This window comes from Astatotilapia calliptera, chromosome 9 (assembly GCF_900246225.1).
Source record: "Astatotilapia calliptera chromosome 9, fAstCal1.2, whole genome shotgun sequence".
Classification (NCBI taxonomy): domain Eukaryota; kingdom Metazoa; phylum Chordata; class Actinopteri; order Cichliformes; family Cichlidae; genus Astatotilapia; species Astatotilapia calliptera.
In genome coordinates this window covers 5459426-5475307 of record NC_039310.1, presented here as the reverse complement: position 1 = coordinate 5475307, position 15882 = coordinate 5459426, and the positions used below count along the sequence as shown (strand labels likewise).

General features: G+C 41.6%; 1 protein-coding gene across 1 annotated transcript in view; it reads left to right on the top strand.

Moving 5' to 3' along the window:
- The window catches only part of cubn (cubilin (intrinsic factor-cobalamin receptor)), an 81109-nt gene that overhangs the window by 22078 nt on the left and 43149 nt on the right, over positions 1–15882 (top strand). The window contains exons 21-24 of the mRNA XM_026180665.1: positions 518–743; positions 2357–2487; positions 3998–4187; positions 4296–4456. Of these exons, the coding sequence (XP_026036450.1) occupies positions 518–743; positions 2357–2487; positions 3998–4187; positions 4296–4456 (708 nt within the window). The remainder of the gene's footprint in view (positions 1–517; positions 744–2356; positions 2488–3997; positions 4188–4295; positions 4457–15882) is intronic.

Sequence of the window (15882 nt, the reverse complement as noted above, 5' to 3'; positions counted from 1 at the left end):
AATTGATCTTTCTTAAAATGTATTGTTTGTTTTTTTGCTTAAAAAATGTATATTGTTTGTCTGGATGATATTTCTTTCCTTTTTGAAAAACCCCCCACTCAAAAACCCCACAAGAATTGACTGTGAGTAAACACAGATACTGACAGAAATGTGGAAATTTTGTAATCAAGTTCATTCACTGTAAATAAGATAAGATTTTATTAACTGTAATGTAAGCTCATGAATTTATTATAACCGAGTGTGTATTTGAAACTGCTGTTAACCAATTTAAGATAACTGATAAACTGACTTGTCCAGCATATGTATGTAAATACAGTCTGATATTTAGTAACAGCTAGCAGAAACCTTTAAACCTTTAAAGAAGGCACAGCAGCACACCTGCTCTTTTTAAACCTGCTTTTATTTTTTATTTTTACATGACATTAAGTTCCAATTGTTTCAGACCTGTCTTTAAGCTTTGAAAGCTCAAGCTCAAAAGTCTGTTGATCTCTAATTTGTTTTTTTTTTCATATTCCAGGCTGTGGTGACACCTTGACCAGTCCTTCTGGCACCATTACAAGCCCTGGTCATCCCAGCAGCTACCCCCATGGTGCCAATTGCACCTGGTACATCAATGTTAGCCCAGGCAACCTGATTCGGCTGACATTTGAGTCATTCAACTTAGAGTACCATGCTAATTGTAACTTTGATTATCTGGAGGTCTACGACAACGGCACAGTGCAAACCGGAAACAAGATTGGAAGGTACACATGGACACCATGCACACACAACTGCACATATATGCACTCAACAACCACTTTGCATCAACATTTGTACACAAGTGTGCATGTTGATTTTATAATGATAATTATGATGATTGTATGATTCACACAGTTGCATATTTATACAGAAGAGGAATAAAATTATTAAAAATGTTAAAAGGTCATCTTGTCAAGCATATTCAACTAACTTGAGAACTCGCAAAAGTTGGTATTGGTCTTGGAAGTCATCCCAACTAAGCTAAATTGTTAGCTTCACAGTTAATTTAAAGAAGTAAGCCTGATTCATTCTTTGTTTTACATAGAGACAAATAAAAAGTCACAAAAAGGGGTACCATAAGTTGGGATGCTATGTAAAATGTGAATAAAAATTTTTTTGGGGGGAAAAATCATTTTAGCAACAAAGGTCTGGGAAAGTTGCATGGTGGGACAGTCTCACCAGTATGGGTTGACTGAGTATAATGAAGAAAAAAAATGTATATAAAATACTGAGAGGCTTGTGTCAGTGGGAAAATTACTTCCCAAAACAATCTCAACCTTTTGTGCTTTAGTGTTATTCTAAATGCATGTCAGGCAGGAAAGGACCCAATCGCGGACTCAAACTCAAAGGAACAGCTTTATTGCTGAATAGCAAAACGATACAAAACTATACTGTTAAATGATAAACTGAACACACAGAGAGACACACAGGGAAACATAGCTGACACAAATTAACTAGACACACCGAACACGGGCACATGACTTTCACATTAAAACAGGAAGTGGGAGTGGAGGAGTGGCAGACTAGAGGGAGCGAGGGAACATGAGGGAGAGAGAGAAAGAGGGCAGACGTGATGGGCTGGGGAAACAGATAAACATGACGGAGTGAAACGAGGCACACGTACACGCATAAGCACAAACACAGAGAGGGAGACACAGAGGGCAAAGATATGGGGGAAATCCAATAAACAAATCTAAATCGAACCACCAGTAGAATAACTCTAGACTAACACAGAGGACCAAAACACAAATAATAATACAAAATGACAAAAACACAGAAAAAGGTAAACCGCTGGGTCACCAACCCAGGACTGTGACAATTCGACCCTTAAATCATTTTGTTCTCAACAAATTACCCTTTGTAGAAGAGAAGGAGGAGAATTCAAGGAAATCTTTGTATAAAAGGAAAGTAAAACAAGATTTTTGATGAATATATATTTCTTTCTTTTTCAGTAAAGGCCTCATGTTTTCAGTAACACAATGCCACAAAAATCAAAGTGAGGATGTCTTCTTCCAGAAGAATAATAATAATTTGTTATGAACTTTAATTTCAAAGGATGCTTTGTATGATTTGTCACTCCATGCATTGTTATGGATGTGTTGATTATCCAGCTACTATAACAATGCTGTTTTGTTTTGGTATTTTTATTTTACAGCTTTAAAAGAGGCTTGTTACTTTAAAATACTTTTTTTTATCCTGCTCATTCTGATTTGTAGAATGATGCAAACTACATTTAAGTTACAAAGCAATTAGGTTTGTAAAGGTTTGGATTGTTTTGTACATGCTGGTACAAGGTACAAGTATAAATTTGTCTACATGTTGCATTTTGTATGTGCAGGTACTGTGGTCGCTCAGTGCCTCCATCCATCACGAGTACTGACAACCAGCTGACCCTGCTATTTGTGTCTGACTCAAGTTTAAACACAGAAGGATTCTCTGCTAGCTATATCTCCATCAATGCCACCACAGGTACATGGTTATCTTTCCCAAAACAGAGCATAGAATTTTTAACACAGCTTTTCCAGACATCCTAGTTTTTATTGACATATTAAAAGTTTTGCAAACAAATGAAAAAATTTTTTTCCCCCACAATCAAAAACTACCAGGTTCAAAATTATTAGCTTCCTAATGCAAATTGTACCCTTTTTTGTTGGATAAGTGCCTAAAGTCTTTTGACACACATCTCTTGAGCAATCCCAGTCCATTTTTGTTTTTTTCACAAGGCCTCCAGTTTTATAGGCTTCTGCCATTGACCTGGGTCTTCAGTTCATCCCACAGATGTTTTTTTTTTTTATTCACTTTGGTCTTCTGGAGGTGGTACGTTATGAATACCAATGTATGTTCTGGACCATTGTCATGTATCAAGATAAAGTGATGATGCAGGCTCAGTTTGGACATATCCTTGTTTCTTCTCGATTCCTTCCACCTTGAAGAGATTCCTAGATACACTGATAATACTCCTATCATTGTGTTTTACTGTGGGACGGGGGGTCTTTGGGAAGCACGCCTTTCCCTTCTTCCTTCAAAGAGCTAGTTGTTTGTCATCTAATCTAAGAACACACTTCTAGCATCTTTCTCCAGGTTTCCTGAGCATACTTCAGTCTGGCTTCAAGGTGTCTCTAAAACTGGACTTTTTCTTCATCTGCAACCCTGCAGTCCATTCCTGTGAAGAGTTCTACTCATTTCTTTATTTGAGACTACAATTCCTGACTTGGCCAAACCATTCATTGGTGTTCTGGAGTCTTTGAAATTGATTGCTGTCTATCTCTGCCAAGCTTGTTCTTTAGTTTACAGATGATACTTCCCCCTCCAGTTCTTGACACTTGAAATGCTGTGATAACTTTGTACATCTACTTCCTGCTTTGTGAGGGTTTGTGAAATAACTTCTGTAAGTGTAAAGTCTAAACTGATTTCTTGTGTTTTTTGGCAAAATATGTTTTGAAGTGACAGTTCAGCCCCTCCTCGTGATTTTACAAGCTTTAAGCATTAAAGAGTTGTACCACATCATTGCCCAGAAGTGCTTTATGCTATGGCTCAATAAAAGTCAGTTTTTCAGTGGACTTTGAATCTGGACCCTGGTAATTTATTTTCTAAAATAATTCTGTTATTGTGTGCAGACAGAAAGAATTTATGAAAATGATGTGCTGCATTAAAGAAGAACAGGGAAAAATTTGACAAGAACTTCAAAAACTTGACATAAATTTCATCGGGGGACTAATAACTTTTTTCTCATCTGTATATGGACATGGTGTTTTCAGTCACAGTGTATAAAATCAGACACCCAGTCATGCAGTCTGCCTGCACAAACATCGTTATAGAGAAAACATGTAATTAACTATATCAGTTTTAGAATTTAATCAAGAAAACGACATTTTAGGGATTTTTCCATGCTTCGCTGCTTTTTCTCATGCAAAAAATAATATTATATTCGGATTGTAATTTTTAAAAAATATTATTCCCCCCTTTTCTGTCTCAACAGACTGTGGCCAGACTTTCACCACCCCTACTGGGTCTTTCAGTTCACCCAACTACCCACAATATTACCCCAACAGTAGAGACTGCATCTTCAAGATAATTGTGGATGTTAATATGCAGATTATGCTGAACTTCACTGATTTTGAGTTGGAGGGGCTCCACCCTTCTTGCAGCTTTGATTTTGTGGAGATCAGGTGAGGAAAAAAATTTCTGCCTACTTGGAAGAAAACTGCTGTACAGTTTTATCCGTAATACTTTTTACTCAGACCACTGACATGTTGAACTTCCACTGTCTCAACTAGGGACGGGGGCTTTGAGACATCTCCCTTGATTGGTAAGTTCTGTGCCAATCAGCGGCCTCCAGTTCTGATGTCACACAGCAACCGTTTGTGGGTTCGATTCAAATCTGACACCTCAGTCACTCGTCCCGGTTTCATGGCTCACTGGGACGGAACACAAACTGGTGAGGTTCAATTATATGTGATACCAGTTTTTACTATTTCAGCTTTTCTTTATCAAGTTTAATTTTAAGTAAGTCTTTGACATTATGGGCTATAATTATTTTTTCATAATATACTATAATACTAATAGAATTAAAATGATAATACCACCAAATTCATGCATTTTGCCAGGACATCTGCACTTTTGCGACAAACATCTGTAAGTTACCTATTATTTCAGTGACACGTGTCAAAGGTTAGCAGCCATCTGGAAGTAGAGAAATGGCCAAGGCCAAGTTTCTAAGTGAATTTAAAAATTATAATTACAACTACTGGGTGAGAGCATTTCTAGAATTGCGGGTATTACTGGTCCTATTATTAGGGGTGCAACGATACTCGTATCGATATTGAACCGTTCGATACAGTGCTTTCGGTTCGGTACACATATGTATCGAACAATACAAAATTTGTAATTTATTTTATCAACTTTCCTTCTGACGATGCTGTCTGTGTGGAGCGCTCAGTGAATCTGCGTTCGACTACTCCGCCTAGGCTGCACTGTCGAGCGCAGATCCACTGAGCGCTCCACACAGACAGCATCGTCAGAAGGAAGAGCGCAGGGCAAGCTAGCGAGACAGAAGTTAAGCTCTCCTTGCAACATGGCAAATTGAACCTCCCCCACCCTCATTCAGGGGTCCGTTTTTTCGTACCTCGCTTACTACATCCAAGATCAAATGACACATCCAAGATCAAATCATCGCGCCAACTTTGAGCTCGCTATTCCGGTTCTCCGAACACACCTGTTGTTGACGATTAGTATAGCTGGATGAAGTAATGTGAGATCACTGGGTGGCTTAACAGGGGCGACGCATCGATAGTAGAAACATTGATCGGCAACCCTTTGATTGGTCGGCAAAAATGTCGAAGGAGCGTGCTCAGTATTTTTCGGCAGCAGAGCAAGAACTCTTGATTGAGGGATTTCAGGAGTTTCAGAGTTTAATTAAAACGCAAGGGAACACTGCAAAGGCTGCAAAAGCAAGGAGAGAGGGCTGGCAGAAAGTTGCTGACAAATCAAACTCGTAAGTAATTTAATAATAATAATAATAATGGATTGGATTTATATAGCGCTTTTCAAGGCACCCAAAGCGCTTTACAATGCCACTATTCATTCACTCTCACATTCACACACTGGTGGAAGCAGCTACGGTTGTAGCCACAGCTGCCCTGGGGCAGACTGACAGAAGCCAGGCTGCCATATCGTGCCATCGGCCCCTCTGGCCAACACCAGTAGGCGGTAGGGTAAATTTATTATATTATATTACATCATATCCTCTTTCACATTAGAGCCACAACAGGACCCACTAGAACATGGGAACAAGTAAAAGTGAAATATAAGAATATTCTACAGAATGGTAATATTTATCACTTATATTGCTTTTAGTCTCTTGGAAAGAGACCCTGAAATAATCTGTTTGTTTGTTCATAACAGCAACCAAGAAAAGGGCAGAGAAAAAAAAGACAGGTGGTGGTCCTGCACCCCCTGGTCAACAAGTTGGTTAAGTGAATAATACCCTCACGGGAAAATCGATATCTCTCTATGAGCACACTGTCGCGCTGAGCTAAAGGATCCTGTCTATCCCGCAATATACGCTGAATTCTGAAATCTTGCACCTTCCGCAATGGGTGGCTCGCGTATACGGACAGGACATGGCTGCGACAGACTTCCCAAATCCACCTTCGCTTTTATAGCCGTGGTCTCTCATCTTGATTACATGAAGTAATTTACTATTACTACTCTGAAATATGAATTACATCTGAAATAATCAAATACATGAAATAGAATGATTAATAGTACATTTCCCCTTTTTTAGGAAATGACCTGTATGTATCTGTATGGAATCAATAACAGAATCAAGTACTGCATTATCTTTAGTTACATTGATATTTATTTATGGAAAAACAGTGGAAAAATATCGCTGTTGCTTTCGTATAAATGAAGCGGACATACCTGAGTTCCCGCGATCTAATCCTGTTTACATAAAGTAAGCCTGCTCTTAAGCAGGTTTACGCTTACGGATCTGTTGCTATGACAGCAAGTCCCGGATGAGCTTCGGAGAACCGAACGATCCAAGATCACGCGAAATCGTCAACAATCAAATCCAGCTAACTTACTTAGCGAGGTACGAAGAACGGACCCCTGATCTGGCGTTTGGAATTATTTTGGTCTTCATGTGACGTATGACCCTGAAGGTAAGCGCGTCATGGACTAAAGTAAAACAGTATGTTGGATGTGCCACGCAATGCTCAATTACATGGGTGGGAACTAGTGTGTTAGTGCAGTTAGCTTGTTAACGTGTTGGCCGTCTAGCCCCACGCACGGGGCGATCAGGGGTAGCTCGTTAACGGAGATTTGCCGTGTTGTGGCGTTAACGTCATTTCAACGAGATTAACGCTGACAGCACTAGTGGGAACACAACGAATATGACTGAACATTTACGCCGACATCATCCTAGTGCAAAGACAAGTGGAAGCAGACAAAAACAACAAGCATGCATGCTACAAACTTTACCCGAGTCATTTAGACAGCCGTTAGCACATGATTCTCCTTATGGGGACCTGATATGTTTAATATTTCGGCGAGCTCAGGCAAGGTGGAGACGTAGGTGTCGTTTGGTCTTGCTTCCCGTGAGCTAGCCAGGGAGCACAGCCGTTTATTGACATCTGCAGAAGAACACTGCCGCTAGCTAACTGCTCAGCGCGGCAACCGCACAGCAACAACAACAACAACACACAGGGCGCCCTCTGACCCCGGAAGGACACACCGTTGCAGCGAGAGGGCGTCACCCGTCACTATGGCAACATAAACAAAACATAACTGTACAAACAGAACCCCGAACAGCCCTGACCCGCTACATAGCCCCCACCTAAGGGGTCAGTCGTCCCCACACAAAGTCCTGCAAATGTCCAGGTGCCGAACAGCCCTGACCCGCTACAATATGCTGCTGAGAATACAGCCCAGAAGAAGCGTGTAGTATAGCTTTTATTTTGGAAAGAGCCATTTCTCTGTAATAAACTCTCTTTTCCAAAGATGAGTGATTCCTCAATCAGATACAGGGCTTGCAAAATCGCTAGCCCGACATCCCGGGGCTAGCGATTTTTCCAGTCGGGCTACCAAAATCTATCTCTTCCCTGCCCGTCGGGCTATTGTAGGAAGGAAAAATATATGTCAATGCTTTTGCATTCTTTCGGAAATGTAGCTGGGTAATTATGTCATTGGCATCGATGAGCCGCTGTCAATATGTGACATATTGAAATCGCGTTTGAATTTGCGCTTGTTTTTTGCTTTCACTTTGCAATCGCGGGAACTGTGTATAGAGAGCGACAGCACTGATCTGTGAGTGATGATAATTTGCGCACCAATTCCTCTGACATCGTCTTATCAATCGTTAGCTTACTATGCAAACATGACAAGTGAAATCTCCCGCAGCAAGCTTAAACATATGAGAGGTTGTTATGTGTGTGTGTGTGTAAAAGCAGCAGGATATATATTTCAGTTCTGCTGAGCCAAATAAGACAGGTCAGGGTGAAGAAGTGAAAGCCAAAGAAAAGCTTACCACAAAACGGAAAAGTTATGACAAATGAGACTATAAGACAAAAAGAAAGTGCAGCTTTATGGTTTCATGGACAAAATATTTCTGTGGCTGCAATATGACGAGCTAAATAACCAGGGCTGCACATAAGTGGTCCGCAGGTGCGCATTCGCTGTCAAAAAAAAAACAAAAACGCGCACAAGATATGAAGTTGCAACGCGTGTTTGCATACATAAGATTTTCTGGAGGAGGACAGACATTTGTTTAGAACTCTTAAAGATGTCGAAGAAGCTCCTTTAAGCAATTACTTTGGTGTTCCTCCACCTCCAAAGAAATGTCAGAAGGAGTCCGAACCACAAAAGAAGCGCGTATTCTCGGAAAAGTGGTTGCAGGAGGTGAGCTGGCTTCAAACAAATGATGAACGCACAGAGATGTGGTGCAGAATGTGCCGTGAAAATCCCACTCTAGCGGACAAAAACAGTGCTTTTTATATGGACGCAAACGCGCGTTGCAACTTCTTATCTGGTGCGCGTTAGAGCTGGGCGATATGAGATTTTTTCATATCACGATATGTTTTTTTCATTTCAGGCGATAACGATATCTATCACGATATAAGCCAAATAACTATATTTGTAAGATTTAAATGTGCCGTTGCTCACAAGTAAAATGTGAAATAATCAGCAGCTTGTTTTTATTTAAATATTTATTTCCCATAATAAGTTCAACAGGGTAGATGTACTTAAGGAACATGAGACTTTTTCAGATAGATAAAGGCAAATATTGCAAACTACACAAAAGGCAGCCGCTAAAGCGTTTAAGTTTCAAAATAGAACAAACGAAACAGACTAAATTGTCAATTCCACTTAGAAACAAAATATTAATTCTAAAAATAAATCTTAGTTTGTTTTACAGAAGAACAGACAAAACTGACTAACTTTTGTCAATATTAAATAAACTGAGAACTAAAAGGAAATTCTCAGTTACTTTAGTCTGACAAAAGCCGAATGACAAATTAGCGCTTCCAGTCAGAGACTGAGGCTACGTCCACACGTACACGGGTATTTTTGAAAACGGAGATTTTCCGTTTTCGTTTTAAAAATAATCCCGTCCACACATAAAGGGAGAAATGAAAGAAAACGCTGCTATGAACATGCCAAAGCAGCAGGTGGCGCTAGATTCCTAACCGTGCAGAAATGTTGGCCAATCAGAAGTCTAGAAGCCTCGGTGGGAAAAAGTAAACCAAGCTGGGGCATAGAAGCAGAACCGAGTCGTATGTGTGGACGGACAGTAACTGTGTGTATATGTAAGCATTTAAACACTGCAGAGAGTAGAATTAACAGTAACAGTATTGTAGAAATTCATTTCACCGAAACAATAACGTGGCGCACAGTGTGACGCATGCACCAGTTTACTGTATTTCCAGACTTGCTTTCGGCACAATTTACAGTGAACGCTACTCTGTTTTTTGTCAGACTTGAAATAGCCGAAATACCTTCACACTACAGAACTTCTATGGCTCTTCCGTTCGACAATCTCTCCGGCATTGGAACCATCATCTGTTTTCTCTTCGGTCACGCTCGGTTGATTTTTCTAGTCGGCACACTCATTTCCTCCATTACGCGCTGACTCCATTACCCGCTGGCTGCTTCCCAAACAAACACACGTGCGGCTTGGCACTTGTGCTGTACGTAACAAGTCACGCGACGTGACGCTGCGGCTGTGATTGGTTCGGCTCTGCGCTACTTAATTTGGATTGGCTGACCTTTTTTTTTTTTTTTTTTTTTTTAAGAGGACAAGAACGGCGAGGTCTATCGCGATAGCTTAATTTCTCTATCGAGTAAAAGTTATATCGCGATACATATCGTTATCGTTCTATCGCCCAGCTCTAGTGCGCGTCTTTTATTTTGACAGCGAATGCGCACATGCGGACCACTTATGTGCACCCGTGTAAATAACATAATGTTCTGCCGGGTGTGTTTGTGGTATATTGTAATAAGCAGCAGCTATTACTACCTCCCACCAGTAGGTGGTACTGTGTTATTGTATGTGTTCTGAGCTTATGGAGTAAAAGTCTGGACCTCCACCATAGCCTCGTCTCAGTCCTCTGTGCTTGGTCTAAAGTTATTGTTGACCACAACCCACGCTACACGGGCAGTTGGAGCAACACTGCATAAAGTTACAACAGTGTTGTCAGAAGTCGGCAAGACCATGTGAACAGGGACCGCGACGTGAGTAAGCTAGCCGTAGATTAGCTAACAGTAGCCATTGCTAACGGCATGGAGCAATTCAAGCCACCATCACCGCTACTGCTCACAGGCAATTTATCTGAGACCTGGCGCAGATGGGAACAAAGATTCGGACTGTATATGACTGCTACGGGTGCGTTGGAGAAGGATGAAAAGGTTAAAATAGCCATTCTTCTCCACACTATCGGCGAAGAAGCGCTTGAAGTGTACAACACGCTCACAGTGACCCCGACCGGAGACGCACTGACAATGGCGGACATTTTGAAAACGTTTAAGGAATACTGTAATCCACGAAAGAACGTTGTTTTTGAACGCCACAAGTTCTGGTCATACCCAATGTCGGCGGATATAACAGTGGACAGATATGTCACGGAACTCCGTCAGAGAAGTAAAAGTTGTGAATTTGGGATCAATGAGGACGACATGATCAGGGATAAATTGGTGTTCAGCATAAGTGACGCAAGACTAAAAGAGAGATTGCTTCGTGACAACGACCTCACACTGCGCAAGACGATAGAAATATGCAGATCAGCAGAAGTGGCCAAGTCACAGATTCAGGCCATGCAGTCAATAACTGCAGCCCAAGACACGTCAGTGGACGCATTAAGAAAAATGCCACGATACATTAAATCAGGACACAGTAAAAACAAACTGAGCAACGACAAACAAACAGTTTGTCACAAATGCGGCAACAAACACGCATTCCGACAGTGTCCAGCCTATGGGGCAACATGTCACAAGTGTGGGAAAAATAACCACTTCTCAAAAGTGTGCAGAGCTAGCGCAGAGAAGAGTAGACACTTCAAGAAAACAAAAACTATTAACAACATTGAAACTGATGGCGATTCACTATACATCGGCATGGTATCCAGCGACAAGCACAAGACTGGCAAATGGCATGAAAGTGTGACAATCGGAGACGTACCACTCACCTTCAAGCTAGACACAGGTGCGGACGCAAATGTGCTCCCCAGATCAGTTTATGACGAGTTACCAGATATGCCTCGGTTACAGCCCACAAAGACTGTACTCATAGCTTTTGGTGGAGCCCGCATACGTGCAGATGGTGTGGTGTCTCTTGAGTGTGAAGCACGGAAGCACAAGGCTGTGTTTGACTTTCTTGTATCAAGCCATGCAGATAAACCGATCCTAGGTGGACAAGCTTGTGAAGAGCTCCATCTGGTGCAACGAGTTGAGACCCTTGCCATGACATCCTCTGTACCGAAATCAGCTAAACCACCTTCTACCTCGGAAGAACTTGTGGAGATGTACGCTGATGTGTTCACAGGCTTAGGTGAGTTCCCTGGAGTTCACCACATACATATTGACCCAAATGCAACACCTGTGATTCACGCATGCAGGAACGTGCCACTCTCCATAATGGATGCGCTGAAGAAGACGCTACAGGACTTACAAAACAGAGATGTCATAATGCCTGTCAATGAGCCTACAGATTGGGTCAACAGTCTTGTCGCCACACAGAAGAAGAACGGAACACTAAGGGTGTGCTTGGACCCTTGTGATCTGAACCAAGCAGTTAAACGCCAGCACTACTCCATTCCCACACACGAGGATGTTCGCAGCAAGCTAGCAGGAAAATCCATCTTCACCATATTGGATGAAAAAGATGGATACTGGCAGATCAAGCTGGACGAGCCGTCATCAAAGCTCTGTACCTTCAATACACCTTGGGGCCGATATCGCTTCCTCCGACTCCCATTCGGGATCAAATCAGCCAGCGAGGTCTTTCAACAAAAGAATTGTGAGACTTTCGGCAACATTCCTGGTGTATTTATCATTGCAGATGATATGATAATTGCAGCTACATCAGAGCACGAACACGATGAAATCCTGCAGAAGGTCATGGAGAAAGCAAGAGCAGCTAACGTGAAGTTTAACAAGGACAAAATTCAGTTCAAAGTTGACACAGTGAAATACATGGGCCATATCATCACAGCAGCAGGGCAGAAAGCAGATGTTTCAAAGATCAAAGCTATTGTCGACATGCCGACTCCAGAAGACAAACAAAGCCTTCAGCGTCTGCTGGGAATGACGAAGTTTTTGGCACAGTACATCCAAAATGACGCATCGCTCACAGCACCTTTGAGACAGCTACTCAAGAAGGACACAGTGTGGCAGTGGCAGCCACATCACACAGTAGCGTTACAGACGCTCAAGTCGACGCTCACACAAGCGCCAGTGTTGAGATTTTATGACCACAAGAAACCACTAACACTGCAGGCCGATTCTTCAAAAGATGGGCTGGGCGCATGCCTATTACAAGACGGACAACCTGTGTGTTACGCGTCACGAGCACTCACAGACACAGAAAAAAGGTATGCACAAATAGAAAAAGAGTTGCTAGCCATTGTGTTTGCCGCTAAACGATTCCACCAGTATGTCTATGGAAGACCAGTGACAGTGCAATCTGATCATAAACCCCTGGAGGGTTTATGATCAGGCACCAGCGAGGCTACAAGGAATGCTGCTGCAACTACAGAGATATGATCTCACCGTCACATACACCCCCGGCAGAGACATGTTCATAGCCGATGCACTCTCACGTGCCACAACTACCAGTGACGACGGAAACGTGAGTGAAAACGCAAATGATGAAAGAGTTGTGTATGCTCTGGAGGCCACAGCAGCATTGAGCGAGAAAACATTGTGTGACCTGAAAAAAGCAGTGGCAGCAGACAGCGTACTACAAGCCGTGCGCGAAAGACACTTCAACGGATGGCCGCCCAGAAGGAAGAGTTTAGACAAAACACTCCACAGCTACTGGCCTATGAGACACGATATCAGTTTCCACGATGACATTATTATGATCGGGGACAAGATCGTAATACCCCAAAGCTTCAGGCGTGTGATCCTGGAGAAGCTGCACCTTGCCCACCAAGGCGTGCAGCGCACAAAAGCCAAAGCAAGAAGAGTGCTGTACTGGCCTGGCATGTCACGCGACATAGAGACCATGCTTGAAAAGTGTGAACAATGCCAGCAAATGCAGCCAAAGAACCAGGCTGAACCGCTTATTCCACACCAGATTCCAGAGCTGCCATGGATGAAAATCGGAGCAGACATCTTCGAACTGAACGATCATCCATATCTTTTGTTAGTGGATTATTTATCAAAATATCCAGAAATTCTTAACTTACCTGACAAAACGGCACACTCTGTGATTCAGAAGATGAAATCAGTCTTCGCAAGACACGGAATTCCCAAAGAGATAGTGAGCGATCATGTTCCATTCGCCAGCCACGAGATGAGATCGTTTGCAGCATCCTGGGAGATAAAGCTAACTTTCTCCAGTCCCGGCTTTCCTTCTTCGAATGGCATGGCGGAGCGAGCCATAAAGACTGTCAAACATGCACTTAAGAAAGCCGCACGGACTGGAACAGACCCACATCTAGTGCTGTTGTCTTTGAGGAACACTCCAGTCACAGGACTTAGTGTGTCACCTGCACAAATGTTGATGGGACGGGTTCTCCGCAGCACCCTGCCATGCACCAGTGCTGTGTTGAGGCAGTCAACCCCACAGAACATTCACGACAAAGTGCGCAGGTTGCAATCAAAGCGGAAACGCCACTATGATCAGCACGCAAGACCATTGCCTGTTCTGACCCCAGGCGAGACTGTGCACATGCAAACAAGGCGCGGTTGGGAGCCAGCTGTTGTAACTCATCGGCGAGAGGAACCACGCTCCTACACTGTGCAAACACCAGATGGTAAAGTGCTCAGGAGGAACAGGAGACATCTGAGGAAAATACACCCAAGTCTGTTCAAGGACACACCCATGGACCCAGATGAACTGTCCGTTCACACCCAAGAGCCAGTGGAGCCACCAGCAAATGACACCCCACAAAACTCTAGTCCTGCAAGTATGGACAACACACCCACATGTTACACACGCAGTGGCCGAGCAATAATACGCCCTGCCAGGTATAGAGACTAAGTGATTGGGAAACTTAAAGTCACTCTATCCTGTACCTGCGTTGTTCTGTACAAGCTAGATAACTGTCTTGTTGGAAAAGAGAGAAAATATGTCATGTTTCATATGTTCATTTTGACATGTCTTATCTAATCTGTCATGTGTTCATCTGTTTCAAAACACTACACTGATGTGTATTTGCATTGCTCAAGTGACAAGCAATCTGAGGTGTGCTCTACTTAATGTCTCAAGAATATAATATTGTTAATGTTCCTACGATTTAAAAGGTGCATTTATGTTACAAAATATTGGAGTTAAGAGGTAGTATCTTTATCTCGGAAAAGAGGGATGTGGTATATTGTAATAAGCAGCAGCTATTACTACCTCCCACCAGTAGGTGGTACTGTGTTATTGTATGTGTTCTGAGCTTATGGAGTAAAAGTCCGGACCTCCACCATAGCCTCGTCTCAGTCCTCTGTGCTTGGTCTAAAGTTATTGTTGACCACAACCCACGCTACACGGGCAGTTGGAGCAACACTGCATAAAGTTACAACAGTGTTGTTGGTTTTCTCTCGATTTCTGAGTCGACAAGCGCCTTTGTTACTGGGACCAGTCATTTTAAGAAAGGCCCCCATTAGAACCCATGAGAAATGCAAGAAACGCATTATTGCTCAGTCTGCAATATCTTTCCCAGAACAAACACCAATTGCAAATAACATACTAAAAATAAACCTGAAAATCAGTTTAGAACAGCGTACTATGTTGCAAAGAGTGAACTACCACTGGCAAAATTTAGCAGTCTTTGCAAACTTCAAAAAGCAAATGGCCTCGATCTTGGTTCCACTTGTCTCTTACCCGTGACTTCAGTGGAAATTTCAAATTCAGGATCTGACACAGACTGATCCATGTCCTACACAGTTCTTACAAGTTCATAGAAATTTCTGTTCAATTAGAACCAAGTATTTGAGTTGATGATTGTAATTTTTATACAATGTTGTAATTTTTGTTTCAACAATTTTTTGATTAATGTTTTGTTTCCTTTACAATATTACACTTTAATGTATAATATTGTAAAGGAAACAAAACATCAATCAAAAAAATTGCTCTCCTTTTTATTCGGGCTACTTACATTTATTTTGGGCTACCAAAAACTGAAGAGTCCCTGCCCGAAGGGCTACCAGGGATTTTGAAATTTTGAGAGCCCTGAGATATATTTATTTTTTTAATTACTTTTGTTTCAGCAACATTAAATTTAAAAACTGTACTTTTGAGTTAAAATATATATTTATAATTTTAATAAATGACAAACTAAAAAGGCATGAACATTTTTTTTGTATCGAAAAAATATCGAACGGTGACACCAAAGTATCGAACCGAACCGTGAATTTTGTGCATCGTTGCACCATATATATATATATACATATACATGTATATGTATATATATATGTATATGTATATATATATATATATATATATATACATACATATATATATATATATATATATATATATATATATATATATATATATATATATATATATATATACACTCAACAAAAATATAAACGCAACACTTTTGTTTTTGCTCCCATTCCCCATGGGATGGACGTAGAGACCTAAAATTCATTCCAGATACACAATATAACCATCCCTCCCAAACAGTGGTCACAAATCAGTCCAAATGT